Genomic DNA, 24,726 nt, shown 5'->3' with positions numbered 1-24,726 from the left:
GGAGTGTGCAAGACCGTAAATCCCTCGTCATATGGATCGCAGCGCAGAGTTCAGGAGATGGAAGATGCAGTGTCTGGGCAAAGCGGACCTCAGCCGGAAGGGCAGTGTGGACGAAGACGTGGTAGAACTTGTACAGTTCCTGAACGCACGAGATGAGTTTTTCACCACCAGCTCCTGCGCTGGCCGCATCCTTCTCCTAGACCGGGTGAAGCCCTTTTGTCCCTTCCCGCGCCTGTTCTCTAATTTACACCAGAGACCCAGTGCAACGTCCCAATCCAATCACTGATTGTCCCTCTGATGGGTGGTGTTGGTTTCTTTATGAAACGTGGAGGATGAATTAGACCCGTGCTTATGAAAACCTGGGAATCTTTTAAAATTAAGATTATGATTTTGTAGGTCTGGGATAGGGTCTGATATTTTGCATTCTCAACAAACCCTCAAATGATGCTGAAACTGCTGGCATGAGTAGTACTTTGAGTAGCAAGGACCAGCGAGGTTGATTTTCTGAGTGCTAAGGGAATTTAAAGACTTTCTAGCCTGGCGAGGGGATTGGTCGCTGCAGCTGTCGCTTCGGTAACTTTGCCAAATCATTTTTGATACCTGATTGAACACGTCCGGAGTCGAGGAGTTCACTGTCTCTTGGTGGCTCGCTTCAAAATTACTGCTCTGGTTTTTAGTTGCTCCATTACACTATGTACAATATTACAGTCTTAGAAGTAGTGGTCAAGCCCTCAGGCTTTGGAGTGAGACTGCGTAGATTCCCAGTTATGGGAATTACCATGTGACCTTAGGAAAGTTATCTCAACCCAGCTCCTTCCTATTCCATGAACTGAGGATAATGGAATATCTACCTCAAACGAATTTTGTGTGGAAGAAATGAGATAATTCTTTTGAATCATTTATGCCTGGCCCATGTTAAGCTGTAAAAGTTGGCTGCATATTTATTTTAATATCAGCATTTAATTCAAAGCCTGTGAGACAGCACATGCCCAGGCTCCTCTTCAGGACCATTACTGACTCCAGATTAGCACGGCCTGGACAGGTCACTGGACTACCAGCCTTTTTACTCTAAACCATGTTACACACCGTTAACTGATTCACTTTTGTAAAGGACAACCCCTGTATATGTCACTCACCCGTGGTGAAATGTTTCTTTACTCATTGTTTCTACAATAGAACATTCAAACCCCTTCACTACTATACTTTCCAACCCTATTTTCCACTCTCTCTTCATCTTTGTCTAGTTACTAAAACTGAACTAGTCGGTATTTCTCAGCTTATGTTTATTTTTTTTCTGAAATGTTTTTGCTCATCTCTGCATATTTTAGACCTGATTCCCTTCTTTAACACAAACACACACACTTGGAAGTAATGACTGCTTCTTCTGAACTGCCTTAGGATTTTTATGTAAGCTTCTTTTCATTTACTTAATATGGTTAACCCTGTATTATGTTTATGTTTTTCTATGCCTTATTTCAGGAAGGATTTGGAACAGCTTAAATATAAAAGGCAATGCAAAAAAAAAAAAAAAAATCAAAAGTGAAAAAATCTAGATAAAAGGAATACAGATAAGATGAACTAATGCTGGTATTAGTTCCCAAGGCATGCTATTAGATCCTGTAAACATAATAGAGGTAGGCCACACATTTATCTCTTAAGATTTAGAGCAGACAGCACAAGTTCAGATACATACATCATAGCGGTCTTACAATGAAAACAAAGGTTTTCAAGACAAGCACAGCTCTTCCAGATTCCAAGACCAGCCAGCAATGTCTCCTCTGGACCCATTATGTAAATAGTTACTTTGTAGAAGTATAATGATTTCTACCCATGTGGTCTCCTCTAGTCTTCTCTCCATTATCCTTGAGGATCAGATCTGTGTGTACCCAAAGAACCTAATGGAACTTTCCAAATAAACATTTCTCAAGTGTATAAACCATCAAATTCTGTGTTAAAACATTTGCCTTTTTGAAACTTTGGCCTTTCAGTCCTAGCTCCACACTTTGGGACTACATATGAAGTCTAATCCAGCAGTCACAAACTCATGCCTTTAAAGACTGGAAAGTAGTATAATGACGTGACTAATGCAGGTGTCAGTAAAGACTGATAAGTCATTTGTAGGATTTGATACAGTGCTGTCCTATAAAAAGATTTCAAATTCTTTTTTTTAATTAAATACTGTGCTAGCCAAATAAAACAGCTACAGCACAACTTAGCGACTGTACAACCTTATGTAATAATACCTTTTCTCCTGACAAAGTCATGACTCTATTTCAGAGAACATTAATTAAATACCTTTACCTTAATAAACAGATTATTTTCTTTCCATGTCAAATTATTTGGGTTCATTTTTGTTTTGGGTTACTGTTCCCCCAAAACTTGAATTGTTCTCGAAATACTTACAATAACCACTTGGGATTATTAATTTTTAAAAGCCTAATATTCTATGCATTGTTCTTATAATTTTTGTAAAAACTACATTGTAGAATTATGCTAAAATTATGTTATTGATTATTTTAGGGTACAAATGGTTTTGAAGTTCAAAAGCAAAACTGTTGCTGGCTAATGGTTACACACAAATCTTGTTTAAAAGATGATGTGGTAAGTTTTTATATATGAATTTAAAAATAAACTTTTAATTCACAGTTACTTTAAATACACATGAAGAGAGTAGAAAATTGAAGGTGATTTATGTGCATGGTTATATGGTTCAGAAAATTCAAGGTGATTTATATGCATGGTTATATGGTTCAAGATTGTAAAGCCTATAGAGCATTCATCACAGTGGCTTTTGTAGATTGTAGGAGATAAAAGTATGGAAGAATAGATATTTATGCAAGCTTTACTTATTGGTGCTCAACAAAACACATTCTCTTGAATATATCAGAAAGTTCACAAACTTTATACGCCTGTTGGGTCCAGTTTTTAATTTTAGTTCTGCCACTTGGTAACTCTAACCTGGGACAAATTATAGAAGGAGAAGGGACATAGGAGAAAGAGGTTACCACTTTATTATTAGCATCACTGATGTAAATAAATTACACATTACTTGAACTGTTTTATGAATATTTTCATACCTGTGCTGGGTTATTTAGTTTAGATGAATTTAGATGAATTTATACAATTTTCTATTAGTTAGGCACTTTAAATTCCCAGTGAGTTTAGAAAGCTAGTTTTTAATGTTTTAAGCAAAAAAGATACTTCATGTAACAGGAGAAGACAGAGTTGGAACTGGTGCCAAGCATTACTGGTTCAGATGCTCAAATGTCTCATTTAGAGGATTCACTCCATCTCTGTCCTTGGGCAGTGGTTTTCTCTGCCTGTTTGCCCTTATTCTCTTCTGCAGATGATCTTTTTTTGTATGTGGCAGGACTAGATAGTTGTTACCAACCCCAGCAGAAAGAGACTTCTTATTCCTAAGATCCACGTTATCAGTCCTAATGGACTCTGCTTTGTCCTGCTCAGATTAGGTTTTCTTCCCCCTAGATCAATTACTTTGGCATACTCTCCTCCATCAAACATAGGTCACTTGCCGTCTCTGATATTACGGTAGGAGTAATGATGACAGTCCACCAGAACCAAATGGTTTGAAAGGAGGGGGGATGCTGGAAGGGGTGCTGCCCAAGGATACTAGGAGGCAGAAATAGCAACTGTCTTATATAAATTCCTGCTCAGACATAACATTACATATTTCTGTAACTCAATCTACCATCAAAGCATTTGAAGTCCTAATATAGTTTTTATATACTGTATTCCTTAATAGGAAACATGTTAATGAGTTAAATAGAATAGTTTACTTTTTCAAGGTATAGATATGGTTGAAAAGAAAAACCTAATGTTTATGGGAAAAGTAGAAATCAGGTTTTTTAAGAAAGTAAACAGATTAATAAGTAAGTTTTTGGAGTAAAAGTACCAAGAAAACAGTGAAAAGTTACTACAGAAAAAGTATGTTCAGTGCATTTTTAAGTGTCTAGGAAAAACTAAGTTTTGTATGGTATAGGGCCCCCAAAGAGTCCTATTTGATATTAACAGTTTCATTTATTCAGATTGTAGCTCTGAAGAAAGCGAGTGCTGATACCATTTTGAAATTTGAACCATTTGTTCTTCATGTGCAGTGTCGACAGCTGCAGGATGCACAGATTCTGGTAAAATTTTGTAGTTCTACCTGAATATATGGGTACGTGGGTGGATTTGATTTTGAACTTTAAATCTCCTACCAGAAAAATCAATATGATTTCATTCAACTAGTTTTGTTTGTACATCTCTCTTATTGACCTATTTATTTATTTATTTCTAGTATTAGGAGAAAAAGAGTACTTATAATTACTAGCAAACTATAACATCCAAATTATGGTTCTTGTTTTCTTCTTTAACCTTTCTGTTTATAAATTTATTTCAACATAGTATTTTGCTTTTGCTTGCTAAGCTCTTAGTAAAAATACAATAGAACTATATGTAAAATAAAGTGATTTAAAGAATTTGTTTTTCTCATCATTTAAATGAGTGTTAGGTAAACATTTGTGAAGTTGTTTCTTTATTTCATCTCCCTATTCATTTTCACACTTTTTATGTTTATATATAAAGTTAAATTGCATTTTAAGCATTCACCCAATAAAAATGCATTGACTCCAGCGTATTAGGAACTAGGGTACAGTGATGAACAAATTAGTGACAGTCTAGGTTCCTCCCTCAACATGGGGAGACAGACAAAAACAAACAAGTGGACAGGCAAGTAAATAAAATAACTGCAAGCTACAAGGTATTCTAGGAAAGATAAACAAAGCTCCTGCGTGAGAAGAACGCAAAGGGAGGTCTACTTTAGGAAAGGCTTCTCTGAGGATCTTTAAGCTAAGATTTAAAGGAGCAGAAGAGCTAGCCATATACCTGAATGTTATAGTTTCCTGGCTACTAAAGCAAATACCATGCAATGGGTTGGATTAAACAACAGGAATTTATTGGCTCACAGTTTTGAGGCTAGAAGTCCAAAATCAAGGCATCATTAAGGTGATACTTTCTCTAAGAAGACCATGGCATTCTGGGGTTGGCTGCCAGTGATCTTTGTTGCTTGGCAATGCACATGGCAATGCACATGGCGATGTCTTCTTTCTATTCCTGGTTCTGTTGACTTCCAGTTTCTGGCTGCTTCCTGTGGCTTCACTCTCAGTAGCCTTCATAAGGCTTCCAGTAACAGGATTAAGACCCATTCTGATTCAGATGGGCCACACCTTATCTGAAGTAACCTCATCAAAAGGGCCTATTTACAAGGGCTCACACAAGAATATATTAAGTTTAAGAACATGTTTTTCTGGGGTACATAGCTCTAAGCCACCACACTGGGAAAATGAATATTCTAGGCAAATGGAAAGGATATATGCAAAGGTTCTGAAGCAGTAAGAACTTGTGCTCACAGAACAGAAAGAACGGTGTGTCTGGGGAGAAGAGCACAAAGGAGTGGGAGAGGGGAGCTGGAACCTGTTCATGTAGGACCTTGTAAGCCAGGATATGGAATTTGGATTGCTTTTTGAGTTCACGGTGAAGTTATTAGAGGAGTAATTATATGGGGTGGGGCAACTTGATCAGATCTGTGTTCTGAAAAACCCAGTCTTGCTCTAGTATAGGGAAAGGAGAGGCATAAGTGGATGTAGATCCAGTAAGAGTTGGGTGCGGTAATCTAAGTGAGAAATGATGGTGACAGTCTAAGGTGATAGCACCGAAAAAGACAAGAAGGGTATAGATTCTAAATACAGTTTAGGCTGAATTAATAGACTTGTGAGGTAGCCTAAAGAAGGAAAGCCAGAAGGAAGAGGGAAAAGGGAATCAAGGAAGATTCCTAAGCTCCTGGCTAGAGCACTTAGATGTTTGGTAGTATCTTTTGCTTTGATGGGGAAAGCAGGAGATTGGATGATCTTATTCATGTTTGCTTTGTAAGTTCACAACTTCTACTATACACTTAATTGTTTAAGTATTTTCATATATAAATGATATAAAGATAATAATAGGGTTGGTTGGGGGAAAATACTTCGGTTAGTAGTAATAATTTTGACAGCGGTCTTTTATCATTAGTTAAAAATGTTTAACAACAATGCAAGTTATTGTTGATAGGGTGAGTTATGAGAGTCCTATATGATGTTATATATGTTTATTTTGTAAGTTCACAACTATTATTGTACACTTACTGTTGATGTATGTTTATATATGAGTGATATACTTCAATAAATTAATTTTTAAAAATTTAAAAAGTAAAAATAGATAAGTTGTGGGTTTACAGAACAATTATGCAAAAAAATTCAGAATTTGAATGACATTACAACAACAGATACAGGCCATTATATATCTTGCCATAACGTACAGAATTGTGTGGGAGAGAGTGTAAACTACAATATAAACTATAATCTATGCTTAGTGGCACTGTTCCACAATGTGTTCATCAGTTGAAATGAATGTTCCACACTAATGAAGGATGCTGTTAATGTGGGTAAATGTGGGCAGTATGGGGAGTGGGGCATATGGGAATTTCCTGTATTTTTTATGTAACATTTATGTAATCTAAATATCTTTTTTTTTTTAATTAAAAGAAAAAATACAGGATTCCCATACACTACCCCACCACCAATAGTACAATTATAAAAATGTGCTATCAGTTATAACAAATACTCCACACAGTGTACTGTAGGATGTTTAACAGCATCCCTGGCCTCTACCAAGTAGATGCCAATAGTTAACCACCGCTTTTCCTCCCCAGTTGCAACAACCAGAAATGTCATCAGACATTGCCAAATGTCCCCTGGGGGTGCAGAATCACCCCCCATTTGAGAACCACTGTGCTACAGAAAAGAAGTAGATTCACACTTGAGCCCAAGGCTCTGTGACGTTTAGAGGTTGGTAAGACAAAATACCTTAAAAAACCATCCTATACGTTTAGAATTTTTTTATCTCCTTTACTCATTATTTCAGTAAAATTTTTTTAGAGAGAAAAGACACTGAGATAATCTCTGTTCTTACTTACTGTGACTTTTCGACATTCACACAATGATTTATTATTTAAGTATCGGATGCCATGAGGGCCTTAAATAATGACTGTAAATCCATTGCCAGTCATCATAATTATGATGATGATGATAATAATAGCTCACATTTATGGAGTGCTTTTTCACCAGGCACCAAGATAAGTGCTCCATGTTAATCTACTTAATTCTCTCAGTACCTTTTTAGGTTGGTGCTGTTATACATGAGGAAACCAGGACTCAGCGGTTAAATGATTTGCGCACAGCTCTAAGAGGCAGAACCAGAGTATACACAGGGAAGCCTTATCCACCACTAGCCCAAAACCCAAGCCATTCTATGAGTCAGGATTTGTGTCTACAGAAGGAAAAATAACATTTCACTCATTTAAAAGGAAAGTTTTTAAAATTTTGTTTTATTTGCTTTTATACAATATCATTACAGGAATGATTGTTACTTGATTATTTTCTGCCTCATGGAAACAATCATTAGCCAATTGTCTCTGTGTTTTAGTAAATTTTTAGTTTTACTTTTTTTTCAATGACACTTCCAGGGTTGAAATTTCTGTATTTCTAATAGGAATATGATCAAAGCCACTTTCAAGTCCATATTGGTTAACCCAAAAATTCTTTTTTTTTTTTTAAAGATTTATTTTATTTATTTATTTCTCTCCCCTTCCCCCCCACCCCGGTTGTCTGTTCTCTGTGATTGTTTGCTGCATGATCTTCTTTGTCTGCTTCTGTTGTTGTCAGTGGCACGGTAATTTGTGTTTCTTTTTGTTGTGTCAGTTCTCCGTGTGTGCGGCGCCATTTCTGGTCAGGCTGTACTTTCTTTTGCACTGGGCAGCTCTCCTTATGGGGCGCACTCCCTGTGCGTGGGGTACACGGGGGACACCCCTGCGAGGCATGCACTCCTTGAACACGTCAGCACTGCGCACGGGCGAGCTCCACACAGGTCAAGGAGGCCCAGGATTTGAACCGCAGACCTCCCATGTGGTAAACGGATGCCCTAACCACTGGGCCAAGTCCACTTCCCCCAAAAAATTCTTAATAGGTTTGGAGTTACTTATGTCTCTGCACTTTGTTTTCTGTAACTAAATAGATGACTGACTAGCCAGATTATCAGAATTTAACAAGTTTTATTTTCTTACAGCACACAGTGGCAATAGATTCTGGTTTCAGAAACTCTGGCATAACAGTGGGAAAGAGAGGAAAGACTATGCTGGTAAGGTAACTTTTAGCAAAAAGCAATTATTTGAGTGTGAAGTGCTAAAGATTACTAAATAGCTTTCTAATTAGACTGCTGCCTTTAGTCTCTCCCTACTCCCTATTCAGATCTTCTTGCCATTTCCTTGTTAAAACTGAAGGTTTTTACTTCAGTGACTTGCTTTTTTCTTGTAGGACAAGGTCTATATTGTCAGATTTACGTTCAAGGTCTTAGTACTCAGCTCTACTTCACTTTTAACCTGTTTAGTCCTATAGGCCAGCCCTTTAGTGCATTACCGTCATTCTCGACTCTATGCTCTCTTCATCCTAAGTGGTCAAGGCCCAATTTAAACACCATGATGTATCAGGAAGAGTCACTTACAGAGAGCCTCAAGACCTCTCTGTTCTGATACTGGCTGGATCACAGCTATGCTGTATGAACTTAGGCAAGCTCCTTAAACCCTCAGGGTCTGAATTTCCTTAAGTCTAGCAAACTACTGCCCGTGGGCCAAATTCAGTCCTTACAACTATCCCTTTACAGAAAAAGTTTGCTGAACACTGGACTGATGATCTTTAAGACACCTTCTAAGACCCACATCCTCTCTTGAATCCTTCCCTGGCCAAACAAACTCATAGTGTTTTTGCCTTATTCTTATTCTGAACTTCTGTCATTAATTATAGTTTGTATTTACTGTTAGAATTGGCATGTATTGTTTTTTAACTATTTCAAGTTGCTCTGTATTCTAGCTGTCCTTTTTTTTTTTTCATTTCCCAAAGGTGATGTACAAGAAGACATAAAACATATCTAAATAGAAAATTAAAGCCCATGGTACTGGTTTGTGTCCCCATCTCACTCCATATCACCACCATAGCATGTCGTGGCCATGCAAGATCAGAGCCATTCCTTTGCCTTCCTCTCCTTCACCCTGCATATTCTGTTAATTATAGGCCTGTCATTTCTATCTTTCATTTCTCTCTCCTGACCCCACCTCTCCCAGCACTCTGCCACTCCCCCCTACTTGGGCCCTTATAATTCCTCTTGTGAATCTTTGCAGTTGCCTCCTGGCTTGTCTTCCTGCTCTCAATCTCCTCCAATCCCTCTAGCCACTACTTTCATAATCCCTCTTTTCAACCTCAGGGTCTCTAATTATTTTTCCCCAAATTTGTTGTATTTACTTATTTATGCTCATCTTGTTAGTCTTCCTGATACAACTTCTGTTCCAGCCATATAGAACTATTCGTTGTTTCCCAGATGTATGATGCTTTCTTGTGTCTCTGTGCCTGCAGATATGTTATTCCTATGGCCAGAATGCTTTTCTCCCCCTCCCTTTTCTTCACTTATCCTTTAAAATCCCAACTCAAATGCTTTTTCCCATAAAGCTGAGTTCCCAGACTCCTCTTATACACTTCCTCAGCATAATGTGTGTGTATATTTCTTCTGTCATAGCACCTTTGTCATATTATAATTGTTTGTTCACCTGCTTATTTTCTTCTCTAACATCTAATGTTCTATTCATCCTGTATCCTTGTACTTTACATGAGGCCTAGAATATTGCAGATGCCCAGTAAAGGTTCACTGAATGACTTTTTATGCCTTATAATAGTTTTTATAGTTTTTGTTACTGTTCTTAAACTATATATCCAGTGTTTGAATCTACTTGGAACATGTTGACTATTTGATCAACAGCAGTACAGTGCAAAGTTTGACAACACTGAAGCATCAAGAACACAGCCACTTTATGAGATAGAGGAGGCATGGTTTATTCTTGTAACAACACTCTGGCATCCAGTCCATTTTGATTTTCCTTTGAGGCTTCTGTAGAGGTTTCATTTATTTCTTTTTAAATTGTGTATTAAGGCTTTCTATTCTACACTGAGATTGAGACTGTTAAAGTTATTGGGTTCTTTGATTTTATCTGCTTCTGATAAACAATGTATAGAGTGCCATTCTTAAGAATTGACTTTATGTGATGAGAAAATCTATTTAATCTCCTTTGATTCAACTGTGTTCAGCTAAACTATATCAAAGCACAAACTTAAATGCTACAGTGGAACTAAATTGTGTTCAAACAGAGCTTGGACTGGGACTTTTCTTTAGTTATCTTCAGTGTCTCTAGTACATACATCTTCATATCTAAATTGTTTTTTTCTTTCTAGGCTGTCCGGAGTACACATGGCTTAGAAGTTCCATTAAGCCATAAGGGAAAACTGATGGTGACAGAAGAATATATCGACTTCCTGGTAAATATAGCAAATCAAAAAATGGAGGAAAACAAGAAGAGAATTGAAAGGTATATTAACTATTCTTTGCCATGTCATTCTTATATTCCTAGATCATCCTTGAAAATATTAATACATACCATCATCTTCAGGTTATAGTTCCAATTGCTATCTACTTCTAGCCTTATTGTCAATGACAAAAGATGATAAAAGTAATAGGTGAAGGAGAACCAACAAGGTGGCGGCAGAGTAAGGAGCTCCTATAGTCAGCTCCTGCTACAGGGCAGTTAGCAAATACCCAGAGCTCTCTAGAGCTAGCTGAAGCACCTGTTTGGGGGCTCCAGGAGACCAGAAGAGCATACTGCAATATCCTTGAAGGAGTAGAAGGCGGAGACTGCCCATTTGCAGAGAAGACTCGAAAGTAAACCGCTCCAGGCCCTGGAGGCTGGTGCCCATCCTCCACTAGAGGCACAAGCCTCCTCAGGAGCTGTTCCACGGCTGGAATTGAAAGCTCCACTTGCCCACAATGGGGGGAGGAAGAGACAGTTGGGCACCAATTTCAGCTACTGATGATTAAATTCAGCGGGCTACAGTATAATCCTGAAAACAGCTAGAGTTTGAGCCTGTCCAAGTCAGAAAGAGGCTGGGAGCCGCCATCTTAACTCTGTGCCTGGCTCAAGAGAAGCAAGGAAGACTGAGAATTGCAGTGCTGGTGGAGACCAGCTTCTTTCCATCCAGATCAGATTGCAGCTCTAGCGTAGGCCCCAGTGCCACCTCCAGCAGGGAGGAAGCTGCGGAGACCTGTGCCAGCCTCTCTGGGAAATTACCAGCCAAGCTGTGGAGGCCAGTGACTATCCTACTCTGGTGGCACAAGCCACCCCAGGAGCTATTCTGGGGCTGGAATTGGAAGCTCCATTTCCCAGACACAGGGAGGAAGAGATGGTTGGCTGTGTATTTCAGCTACTAATTGGTAGACTTGGCTGGCTAAGATATAACCCTGGGAACAGCTGGGGTGTGACTCAGCCCAAGTCAGAAAGAGACCAATAGCCACCATTTTTACTCCACCCCCAGCCTGAGGGGAAGCCGGACTGACTAAAACTCTCAGTGTCAGCAGGAACCAATTTCTTTCATGCAGATCATCCTACAGCCTTAGCCTAGGCTTCAGCCCGCCTCTGGCAAGAAGGAGGCTGAGGAACCCTGCACCAGCCTATACAAGTAACTCCAGGTAACTTTGGCTGGCATAGACTGAAAATCAGAAGTCTACCAGGGCAACTGCGGTCATTTGGACCCACACCCCCTCCCCAGGCAGGGGAGGAAGGGGCATGAAGCTTTACCAGTCTCTCTAGGCAAATACAGTCTAGGCCTGCACTTGGATTATTCCACACAGCTGTGACTCTGTCCCTACCCCTGGCAATTGAGAAAGTTGGAAGAAGCTTCATTGGTCCCTGGCACAATGAGGGCAGCTTGAGCCTCCAGAGCGTACAGCACTAACTACATGCTTGGCTCCTACTGCACAACCAGCAAGGGAGAAAGGGCAGGAAACCCTAAACTAAAGAGAAAAACTGAATAAATACTCTAGTAAGCCAGATGCCAAGACACCAACAAAAAATTACAGTCCACACCAAGAAACTGGAAGCTATGGCCCAGTTAAAAGAACAAAATAAGCCTCCAGATGACATAAAGGAGTTGAGACAACTAATCATACATGTTCAAACAAATCTCCTTAATAAATTCAGTGAAATGGCTAAAGAGATTAAGGGTATTAAGAAGATATTGGATGAGCACAAAGAAGAATTTAAAAGTATAAATAGAAAATAGCATGGGAATGAAAGGTGCAATCAGTGAAATTAAAAAAACATTGGAATCATATAATAGCAGATTTGAGGAGGCAGAAGAAAGGATTGGTGAGCTTAAAGAAATGGCCTCTGAAAGTGAACATACAAAAGAACAGATGAAAAGAATGGAAAAAATTGAAGAAGGTATCAGGGAACTAAATGACAGCAAAAGGCATACAAACATACATGTCATGGGTGTCCCAGAAGGAGAAGAGAAGGGAAAAGGGGCAGAAGGAGTATTTAAAGAAATAATGGTAGAAAATTTCCCAGCCCTATTGAAGGACATAGATAGATATCCCTGTCCAAGAAGCACAACGTACTCACATCTGAAAAAATCCAAATAGACCAACTCTAAGACACATACTCATCAGAATGTCAAAGGCCAAAGACAAAGAGAGAATTCTGAGAGCAGCAAGAGAAAAGCAAAACATAACATATAAAGGATACCTAATAAGATTAAGTGCCGATTTCTCACCAGAAACTATAGAGGCAAGAAGACAGTGGTGTGATATATTCAAGATACTACAAGAGAAAAACTTCCAGCCAAGAATCTTCTATCCAGCAAGACTGTCTTTCAAAAATGAGGGTGAAATTAGAATATTCACAGATAAACAGAAACTGAGAGAATTTCTAAGCAAGAGACGAGATTTTCAGGAAATACTAAAAGGTGTGCTAGAGCCTGAAAAGAAAAGACACGAGAGAGGGACCTGGAAGAAAGTCTAGAAATGAAGATTATATAAATAAAAGTAAGTAAAACTGTCAAAAAAGTGGTGAAAATAAAATATGACAGATAAAACTCAAATAGGAATAATCTTAACCAATGATATAAAGCACTTGTATTCAGAAAACTGCAACTCAATGTTAAATCAAAAAAGGCCTAAATAACTGGAAAAACATTCCATGCTCATGGATTGGAAGACTAAATATCATTAAGATGTCAATTCTACTCAAACTGATATGCAGATTTAATGCAATCCCAATAAAAATTCCACCAGCATTAAAGAAAAAATTGAAAACACAATCATTAAATTTATTTGCAAGGGTAAGGAGTCCTGAATATCCAGAAACATCATAAAAAGGAAGAGTGAACCCTCATCTCCAGACTTTAAATCATAATATCTATCTATAGTGGTAAAAACAACATGGTACTGTCCTAAAGACAGACACAGTAGACCAATGGAACCAAATTTATGGTTCAGAAACAGACCCTCACAGGTATGGTCAAGTGAGTTTTGACTAGCCTGTCAAACTCACACAGCTCAGGCAGAGCCATCCATTGAACAAACGGTGCTGAAAGAATTGGATATCCATAGCTGAAAGAAGGAAAGAGGACCCCTATCTCACACCTTATCCAAAAATTAATTCAAAATGGATCAAAAAACTAAAAAGCAAGAACCATAAAACTTCTAGAAGTAATTATTGGAAAATATATTCAAGACCTGGTGGTAGGTGATGGATTCTTAAAGGAGATAAGAGGAAGGACTGAGTGGACTACTAATGTTTAATGCATGTAGAAGTTTTAATTAGCTTTACCGTAAAAGTGTGGAAATGTATAGAGTGGATGGTCACACACAGTGAGTAACAGCTAGTTTATAAATGGGGATGTCACTGAAAATGGTAGTCTACATATGTAAATGCCAGTTGACAGAATGCTAAAGAATAATCTGGGAACTGGATAGCACAGTAAACCAAAAGGGGGATGAGAACTGTGATTGATGGTAGAGATGCAAGAGTGTCCTTTGTGAGCTAGAACAAATATATATCACTACTGCAGGGTGTAGGGAATGTGGAGAAGCATGGGAGAAATACAGCTAGAGTGACCTATGAACTGTGATTAGTACTAATAATATAATATTCTTGCATCTATGTGAAAGATGTACTGTGTTGATAACTGAGGCAATATGGAAAATGTGAGCCAAATGTACACTATGGACATGGTAACAATCAGATGATATTGTTTTATCTGTAGCAAATGACACACCACATTGTGGTGTGTTGGTGGAGGGGTGTTGTTTGGGAATTCTGCACATGTGCATGGTTGTTTTGTAACTTTACAACTTTTGTCATAAAAAATATATTTAAAAAATAATAATAGGTTGAATTGGGGGAAAAACATACCAAATGTAAGATAAGGACTATGATTAGTAGTAAGATTTTGACAGTATTCTTTCATAATTTGTAACAAACATCTCATGACAATGCAAGGTATTGGTGGAGGGTTGATGTAGGGGACCCCTGAATGATGTTATGCATGTTTGCTTTATAAGTTCATAACTTTTACTATACACTTAATTGTTTATGTATGTTCATATATAAATGATATAAAGATAATAATAGGATTGGTTGAGGGAAAAATAATTTGTTTAGTAGTAATATTTTGACAGTGCTCTTTAATCATTACTTAAAAAGGTTTAACAACAATGCAAGTATTGGTGGTAAGGTGAGTTATGATGATGTGGGCTATGGGTGGGAGGCTCTTTGTCTCTTCAGAGATAACCTAAGCTGTCTGACTTGTGGGTGTGAAAGGTTAAGAGGCTGCAGTCCTGCTCTTGGTGACAATGGCAAGGACTCCAGTCCCAGGAAACAGTTTAACAATGCAAGGTCTATAAACTTTAAGTATTCAGGGGAAATGCAAACCAAATATGCTAAAAGCTTATCTAGAATGCCTGAGGTCCATGCTAAAAGCTTACCTAAGATGTGGAAGATATATATGCTAATTCAAGCCTATTGAGAAATGAAACAAAAGGACCATTTGGCCTTTCCTCTCTGTATAAAAGGGATTCAAAAATCTTGTTCAGGGCTCTGGATTGAAACAGAAAGCTCCCGAGTCCGGCCAGCCATCAATAAACCATTTTTCCTTCTCAAAATCATTCCTGAGTCCTGGCCTCTCTATACACAAATAATTGAACCTCTCTCAAATTCTGCAACAATGAGAGTTCTGTATGATGTTATATATGTTTGTTTTGTAAGTTCACAACTATTATTATACACTTATTGTTTATATATGTTTATGTATGAGTGATATAGTTCAATAAATTAAAAAAAAAAAAAAAGTAATAGGCAAGAGCAGCCCAGGCTGTAGGCACTGAATGGCACATGATGAGGAGGCTTTGTGGGAGATGGTGGGAGACATGCCTTCCAGCAACTGGGATGAAGGAGAGAAGAGTAATCTCTTCTATGGAAGAGCACAGCCACAGGAACCATAACCAATCAAGTTGAAGGCAGCCAAGGGCAAGGTGCACACTGCCCCCACCTGTGATCCACCAGTGACAGCCAGGGCCCTTTAGAGGGGACATCCTGCTGAATTTTAGTCTGATAAATGTTTTCCATCTCTGGCTAGTTCAATACCAACCTTCTGTCATGAATTAGATGTAGAATCGCCATCATTGTTTAAGCAGGAAGGATTGTGGTTCTCTGTTTACATTTTTATATTTCTCTCATTCTTAAACTTCACTTCCTGGCAGATAAAATTCTTTCTTTTTCCACGTTTTCCTAAGAGTCTGGGAAGATTTTGATCTAACCTGCAGAGTCTGGCCTAACTCAGGGTAGTTCAGGTCAGAATTGAATTGAATTGAGTTGCTGTTGGAAGTGACAAAAGTTTCTGAAGTGTTTGCAGTCAAACTAGTAGCCCTCCTTCATTGACTCATACACAGAATCAACCTGAAATCACATCAGTGCCATCATCCAGCCTTTCATAACCAGGGTTCCTCATTTGAACCACAGAATTTACAAAGTTACTCAAGTAACTATTTTCTCAATTCTCCCAAGGATGGAATAAAATTTGTATCATTCTAGATATATTGGAGAGAAGTTAATTCATAGCATACAATGGACACCTTAGGGCATAAGGATTTAATTCTCTAGTGAATCCCTAATTGAGAAAAGCTGAGAGATTACCTGGCCACATAGCACTTTGAACAAATATTCTAACTAAAGTGATGATTTCAGGTAAGCAACCAAAGAGCAACCAGCCACTCTGTCTGACTGCAGAGTTTAAACTATATGTAGGTACTTTTGGTATCATTCTAAAAGTTTACTACATTGTTTAAAACTAATCCAGTGAGACTGTTTCCTAAAACATGGGAGGTAGCAAATCAGTTTTATTTCCTTACTTGAATTTCAACAAGATGATAAATATAGCCCAAGATCAACTAACTATACACCTGGTGAAGTTAATTGAGCCACATTCACTAACTATAAAATCAAATTATACTTTAAATCCATTGACTCAAAAATATGTTTTGAGATTTTAGTTTGTATACTGCTATCAAGAGAGCCATGCTCATCATATAAAATCAGGGAAAAATTAAAGAAGAGTAAAGTGTCTTAAGAGACTGATTAGAAGATTACACATGAATTCAGAAAATGTGAACAAATTAGTGTGTTCCTTTGGGAACCACTGTACATTCAACCAAATGCAGAGTAAGAGTTACTATTCTAATGTTGTAAAAGAAAAAATAGTAAAACATTGGAGGTGATGAGTTCTGCAATCAGAATTAGTATTAAAATTAGTTTGTCATGAGACCATAGTTCACAGTTTAAACATTTGTAATAAGAGAATTTTAAAAAGTCATAATCCTAATGAGTAAAATGACATGTCATCAACAAGAAATACTTTAGCTGGAAATGTGAAAACCAAAGTTCAGAGGTAAAATATTTTTAATAGAAGAAATACTTTTAATATTTTTTCTTTGTGAAAAAAAATTACCAGGCACCCTTAGTGGGAAGAGGCTTATCAGTATCACTGAAGACTGGGTTCCTTTTGTTAATGGAGCTGGACAAGACAAGGCCCTCAATGGATTTGGAGACAGGGAACCGCCACCAGACTTGGTATAGAATTTCGTATATAACGATTTCCAGTTGAAAAATACGCAGTTTGTAGAGGGCTATTTACCAGTTAAAGGAAGGTTATCTTTGTATCTTGTAATACAAGGCCGAGACTTGGGTTAGAAGAAATCACCATTGGCTATTAGTAGAATGAAATTAGTCATTCTTTTCACCAGCCATATAATCAGAAAAATGTTAAAAATGGAATGTAGAATAAAAGGCTGGACTATATTTGCATATAATATTGTTGATAACAATAAAGCAAACCTAAGAGAAAAAGTAATTGGAATCTGTTTCCAATGGTTGATTTTTAATACTTATAAGTAAATGACTGAGTTAAAGACTGATGAAGCCTTTTTAGTTCCCTTTTGTTCTATACAGTTGTTCTCCAGTTACACACAGATTCTGGGTAATCCAGCCAAGTTCTGTGTGCAGTCTCTCCCAAGTGATAAAGTCCTTGGTTCTTTTCAGAGAAAACCCCAATCCATCATAAAAGTGATAGATTGGGTAAGGATGAATAAGTATTTACTTGTACTTTGAACAAATATTTGCATGGGAACCTGCAAAATTTAAAGGATTGCTTGGCACTGGAATTCAAAGATGAATCCAACATCTTAAGCTCTTATAGTAGCTTAATTTGCAGTTCAGAGAGGCATGTAAATAACTAATTCAATATGCAAAGTGGTAAGTGCCCTAAGGAAGGTATAGAATACTGTAGGAGTTCAAAAGATGAAGCAGTTAAAGTTATTTGCGAAAGCCCTCATGGAAGAGTTCAATGAGCTGGACTTAAAGACACACAGGATTCTTCTATGAAGAGTCCTGGGGAGGAATGGAATTGTTTGATAGGTGGAAAGAATATCATGAGCAAAGAAAAAGAGGTGGCACTATTAAGCCTTAAACAGAGATCAGTAAAAGGTTTGATTTGCTTAGAGGATAAGATGCATGAAGAGGAGTTACAATTTCTGTTACATCACTTTGTTGATTTCCCTCCTGCTTGTGTTGTTCCTTGGGTTCCTTGTGGATTTATCTTACTATTCTACCCATTCCTAAAATATTGCTGCTCTCTAGGATTCTGTCCTTTATCCATAGCTTCATGTACTTACCCACACACTGGTAGATTTTCAGAGTCTCTTCTGAGTCCTGCGCCCATATATCTAATAGCCTACTGAACATGTCTACCTAAAAAATCCCATTAACGCTTTCAACCCCAGAGCCATTTCCTTGGTTCAGAGTCTTATCATCTTTTAGCAGTATCATTAATTTTATGCCTCCGTGCAAACCAGGGAAGCATACTATACTGAATTACAATTAATTAATTTCATAGTTTTTCCCCCCACTAAAGTATGGTCCCATTATTTCCAGTTTCAAAAAAATTTATTGAAGACTGTATTCCCTGTCACCACTACCCATCCCCCACCCCCACCCCACAGACATTTTAAGTATTATCCTTAAACAGTACCTGGCTCATACAGAACCCAATAAATATTGAATTAATAAAGAATAAAGGAACTTGAAAGTTAACCCATTATATTTACTGGGTTCCCCAATGGCTAAGACAGTTTCTTATTCATCATTAAACTGTGTCTGGCATGAGAATCGTGGTTAAGAAATGTTTGCTAGAGGGGAGTATATGGGAACTTTTGTACTTTCTGCATGATCTGTAAATCTACAACTATTCTAACAAAAAACAAATTTTAAAAAAATTAATCCTTGCTAAATTTAACTGACCAACTTTTTCCATAAATAGTGCTGCTTTTAAGGCTTCAATCCTTATTATGAAAGATGTATAAGATGGCTTAGAGATGGGGCAAGCAGGAATAGGCTCTTGCTACATAGTCCATTTGTTAAGAAGTAACAAAATGAATGGGAGTCACAGGCATAATGTTAACTGACATGGCGTCAGTTGGAAATGGGGGTAACACAGAGAAGGTGGTGTCAAGGATAACATGTCTTAGACTCCTCATAGTTGCTAGTCTTATTGCTTTAAAAAATGGAGCTAATGTAACTAAATAAATCATATATACATTTGCCTATATACTTAAGACCAAAGAAGTAAATAATAAAAAATGAAAACATACATTTTATTTTCTGATAGTTCCTTGATTTACCGTCACCCTATTTTTTTTTCCCCTTTCCTCCTAATTCCTCTCTCATCACCTAGCTAATTTTATTCATCCCTGAGATTCAACCCAGGCATCAGGTGTTTTCCAAGAAGCATTTTATGGTCTCAGTTGATACAAGGTGTCCCTCACTGTGAGTTCCCACTTTAGCTTATCTTTTTCATGGCCTTCGGAGTGTGGCTTTATAGCTCTGCACCTCTTAATTAAACCAGGAGCTTCCTGGGGGCATGGACCATGCCTTTTCCCTCTGAGTTCAGCACCTGGCATGGGCCCTGCCACCTACATGTTGTTTTTTTAATAAAAGTACTAGAGCTTAATCAGTTAAAATCCAAATATCGGGAAGTGGCTGTGGCTCAATCAGTTGGGCTCCCGTCTACCATATGGGAGGCCCTGGGTTCGCATCCTGGGGCCTCCTTGTGAAGGCAGGCTTGCCTGCACGCCTTGGAGAGCCACCAGCCCACAAGTGCCACGGAGTACTGTCTGGCTCACAAGCCTGTGGAGAGCCGACTCAGCAAGGTGATGCAACAAAAAGGGAGACAAGTAAAAACACAGAAGAGCGCAGCAAACAAGCCACAAGGGGGGAGGGGAATAAAAAATAAATACAGACACACAGAAGAACACACAGCGAATGGACACAGAGAGCAAGACAGCAAGCAAGCTGCAAGGGGGAGGGAATAAAAAACATTTTTTTTAATCCAAATATATAATACATGACAATGGCCTTCTCTGATATTTGTGAATGGTAGAAGCCATGTTCTTATTTAAACAGTCAAAAATACCCATTTTTTTTTAATTGCAGGTGACCTCTAACCTTAAAAAACAAGAATTCATTTTTCTAGGACTGGCTTGCAATGTTTTCTCTCATGAAGAGAACTAAGGTTGTCATATGGCATGATAATCTTAACAACAGAGGCAGAGAAAAATGAAGACAATTGAATTTTCTTTTGTGGGGTTGGAGTGGGGGGAGGAACAGTTGCCAGAGCATACATTTCTTTTTATACTCAGACCTCTTTTTGTTATCTTTTAGTGCTGAGAAAATTACACTTTAAGAATTAGGCTTTAGAATTCTGTTTAAAGGGTCAGTACAGAGAACACAATTGGAAAACAAGTTTCTGACATATTCAGATAGTTTCTTGAAGAATTTCTTAAATTCTTTAATGAAAGATGAAAGTAAAGCACCTGTTCCCTTTTAATTCTTACATGTGATTGATAAGGCATTTTACACAAGATGTTAATTCCCTGTGGTCATAAAAGCAATTTTATCTTACTTTGATTTCCTATGAATAAAGTATAACCCTAAAAAAAGACCTGGTTACCTGTGTCTAAAGTACAGATGGAGAATGATAGATGAGGTTGCATATCATGGATAGCCTGTTAGGATCAGATAAGGATGATTCACACCATTTTGGGGCATGCTCAGGTTTATGTTTTAGATAAAATAGGTCATTCTGGAGGCAGTGTGGAAAAGGAGTAGGAAACCAGTCATTGAAGTCTCTTAGAATGATGGCAAGATCTGGAGCAGAGGGCTAAACCAAAAGTAGACATTTTAATGGATGTGAGTGAGTGCACGAGATATTGGCAGATGTAGGAGTTTAGTCTGGCAAAGTGTTGACAAGGCAATTGAATTCTTGTCCCATCTGTCAACTCTAGTAAGCAGATATGGAAAGAATGAATAAGTAGTCTTCACTTGAGAGCCATGCAGGTGAGATGACATCCTTGTAGGGGAGTCAGGTTTCAGTTAAGTAAGGATTGAAAGGTGCATTCAATGAAAATATTGCTTCTGAGGAATTTACCATTAACAAGGTCTAAAAAGTTACCTGTTAATGTTTCTAAAATCTTTTACTGTCTCTCTCCCTCGCTGATATCGATTTATTCATTGAAAAAATGGTTATTGTTCACCAATTGTGTGCCAGGCATGGTGCTGGATATCACAGTATACAGTGGTGAGTTCACAAGCTCTTGAAATACAGACAGGATATGTAGTATTGCATTGTGCATGTATTTGAGTTGTGTGGAATATTTTGGAAAAGGTGGATATTTTGTGTGTTTTTAAGGCAGTTTTAGAATCTTTGCAAGTAAAACTTAGCCTGATCGTTGAATTAAAGAAAGAGGGAAATTTGTCCAGATGGCTATCTTTTCTGTAGATGTCAAGATTTTCCTGTCATAGTCTCCCATTCTATTCGGATATAAAAACAAAATGGGATCTTACAATGGTAGGAGAATCATGCTAATCTATTGGATTTAGGATAATACATGCATAAGGTTACCTTTTTTGTGTAGTACTCATTCATTTATTTACCATATGCTTACCAAGTGCCGATGGGGTGCCAGCACTGTTCTTAAGGTTGGGATTGTAACACAAAACAAGATGGACAGGCTCTTCAGTCTCATGGTATTTGTATTTTATAAAAATGGCCATTATTGAGAATTAAGTCTGTGCCAGTCACTGTCCTAAGGACTCTATATATATATCACCTGTAATCTCACTAGTTAAGAGGATATACCCATTTATATAAATGAGGAAATCAAGACCCACAAGGTTAATTTGAAACAGCTGACCAGAGCTTTCCCAAACTGTGGTGTCATTGGGCCTACTACTACACCTGGCTGCCTTCCAACATCTATGGAAGGCTGCTTTGTCAGGCAGAGAGTATTGTGCTAAGGTAGAAGTAAAAAAGAAATGAAGCCAAATTTTCAGAGCGCTTACTTTATATATTAAAAAGTTCACACTGAAACTCCAGTAGAAAAAAAGAAGGGTAAAGGAAAAGGACAATTTACAATTTAAAAATTCAAATAGCTAATAAGCATTTGAAAATATTGGACTTCACTTACAAACAAAGAAATGTAAATTAAAATAAGATGCCATTTTGACCTATCACTGTGTGCTTTGTGTTATTCAGTGTATGGGAGAAATGGACTCTCTGAAGTACTAGTACTAGCTGAAAACAGGCAGATTTTATCAGAAGCCTTAAAATGTTTACACCCTTTAAAGTAGTAATTAAATTTCTAGGTGTCTGTACTAAAGAAAAAAACTTTTATCACATTTAAAAAAATATATTTAGCACATTGTTGTTTGTAATGTGCTATGCAAATGATTAAATTAAAGCCAATCTATAAGGTATAATATTATGTAATCATCAAAAAATGTTGTATTTAGTTCATTTGATGATATGGAAAATATACTTGGTAAATAATAAATTTGAAAAATCAATGTAAAATTTTATATGTAATATCCTAATCATGTAAAAAAATATCAGGGGTATATGTATATCCATTAATTCAGAATAAAAATATGGAGTGTTTATTTCTGAATAAAGGTGTATGGATGATCTTTATTTCATGTCATATATTTTCCAAATTCTCTGAAATGAGTCTCTATTACACTCATGATTTTTTATAAAGAAGTAATAATTTCTGTTCTTTTTCACAGATATATAGATATATATATATATTAACCCTTACATCTACATATACCCCTACATCTGTATACATATAGATCAACCCCTACATAGATTACCCCTACATCCAGGTTAGAAATTGAAGTAGGATAGAGGTTGTCAAAAGGTGATTCCTACCCAGTTTTCAGCACTGTTGTTAACTGATAACAGTGTTTACAAAGCTAATATGGGGCATGTCAGTTTACATAATATATGAGTACTAGATATATTTCAGACATTCAGTTTCAAAATCCATATATATAACATTAGAACTTATTTCTTTACAGATTTTACAACAGCTTACAATATGCTTTGGAAAGGGAAACGATTACTAACTTACATTCCAAGATCAAAGAAGAAAATAACCCATTATATATGCATAAGAAGAAAAGAAACACAGAAAAAGCACGTGGCAGATGTATTACTGAAGAAAATGATAAACCTGAAAATGATGAATCTGATCCAGGAATCAGTGTTGTCTTCTCTGAAGATTACTAAAATTTGGTTCTGAAGTATTTTGGTGGAATAATGCTCTTTATAAGAGTGTTTTAGTTTGCTCATTTTATCAGCCATTCATAACAGCAAGATTTAATTTCTTTCAATATTTATAAAGAAATCATCCTATAAACAGATTTTTTTCAAATAGCTTTGTATGTTTGTTCATTAAATAACACCTTTTTTACACATATTGAAAGTCACTGCAAAAATAATTTTTTAAAATGCCTCTCTCTTTAAGTTTCAATTTCTACTTTTGTAAAACAGTCAAACTAAGGATAATACCCGGTCATGAGAACCTTAATATCAGAGATATTTGAATAAAACCAATACATTTTATTTTTTAACTTTAAAGCCTCCAGTCCTTCAAAGAAGGATCAGAATTTGCCTCTTGTGGTCCATGGAGTCTGATGCATTTTTTCCTTGGTTTTGACCCTATGGACAAAACAACTGCTAGCATTTTTGTTCAGGACAAAATGCCTGAACACTCTTTCCCAGTTACTTCTCACAAACCTAGGCTCACCACAGGCACAGCCTCAGTAAGACCAACGGGCATAGTTTTTCACTAAACATGACCAGAAGTGTTAACTAAAACACAGAAATCTTAATAGGCAGAACAAATGTACTGTGGAAAATTGCAAGGAATCAGAAGACTTGGGTTTGAGTTCTGACGGTTATATGGAAGTGGAGGATCCTTGAGCAAATCATTTCATTTCCAAAGGCTTCTTTTTCTGCTTAACAGTAATTCTAATACTTGTCCTATTTATGCCATAAGAATGTTGATGGGATCCAGTTAAATTTTTAAATTGTGAAAGCATTTCCTAAACTAGACCATTACACCTATGTAAGTTACTATTTATTTTCCTTATGAAATGATGTTTTCATAACTTCAGAATTCATCAAATCATAAAAATTAGATATTTAAAGGGAAGTTACTAGTCACAAAATTAATAAATTATAAGAAAAATATCAGAACACCAATAGAAAACATTATATATGGTAGTATTGAGTTCAGATTTTGTCATTTCTGAATAATTTGTAATTTATCCAAGTCTTAACTATAGATTTACATCCCAGATGCTTTTTAACTGGTAGGTATAAAGTTTGTACTCTAGTTTTTAAAATAGGTTGACTTTATAGGCATCTGTTGTCCTCTAAATATCATTAAGCATGGTGACCAAGAAGCTCTAAAGTTATTGTAAGGTTTTCACTCCTTATTTTCTATCATAGCTCTTAATTGCTCTCTCCTTTTGGCCTATAAGATGTTAATTTTACTGACAAAATTTCTATATATTCCCATAAAATTTAGGAAGCCTAACAAAGTCCTCCATTTCATGGTTCAAGAAAGAACTTACTCTGAGTCCTCAATCTTTTTACCACCCTGAAGTATTTGGTGCTATTGACTACTCTTGCAGCCATGAATCTGCCTTTCATGGGATTCATGAATGCTTTTCCCTCTTTATAACAAATTTTCCTGTTTTCTCTCCTGTCCTTAAAACAGTTTTCAACATTTAGCATCTTAGAACTATCTCTAGAACTTGGAAAAAATGCAGAAACCAGAAGAGAGTCTTGAGGGACTCTAGAT

At 37.1% G+C, this 24,726-nt stretch overlaps 1 protein-coding gene across 2 annotated transcripts; it reads left to right on the top strand.

Moving 5' to 3' along the window:
- Positions 1 to 31: 31 nt before the first annotated feature.
- TYW3 (tRNA-yW synthesizing protein 3 homolog) lies at positions 32 to 23,291 on the top strand. 2 transcript variants are annotated; one of them, XM_004480685.5, is made up of 6 exons: positions 32 to 205; positions 2,521 to 2,601; positions 4,047 to 4,145; positions 8,155 to 8,226; positions 10,365 to 10,498; positions 22,934 to 23,291. In XM_004480685.5, exons 1-6 carry the CDS (start codon positions 32 to 34, stop codon positions 23,142 to 23,144), a joined length of 771 nt encoding a protein of 256 aa, XP_004480742.1. In that variant the 3' UTR covers positions 23,145 to 23,291. The 2 variants fall into 2 exon arrangements, with proteins under 2 accessions (XP_004480742.1, XP_071073477.1); XM_071217376.1 differs by lacking the exon at positions 32 to 205 and adding an exon at positions 1,480 to 1,634.
- The last annotated feature ends 1,435 nt before the right edge of the window (positions 23,292 to 24,726 follow it).

The sequence above is a fragment of the Dasypus novemcinctus genome, chromosome 9 (assembly GCF_030445035.2).
Source record: "Dasypus novemcinctus isolate mDasNov1 chromosome 9, mDasNov1.1.hap2, whole genome shotgun sequence".
NCBI classification, from domain to species: Eukaryota; Metazoa; Chordata; class Mammalia; order Cingulata; family Dasypodidae; genus Dasypus; species Dasypus novemcinctus.
This window is presented reverse-complemented; position numbering and strand designations above follow the sequence as displayed.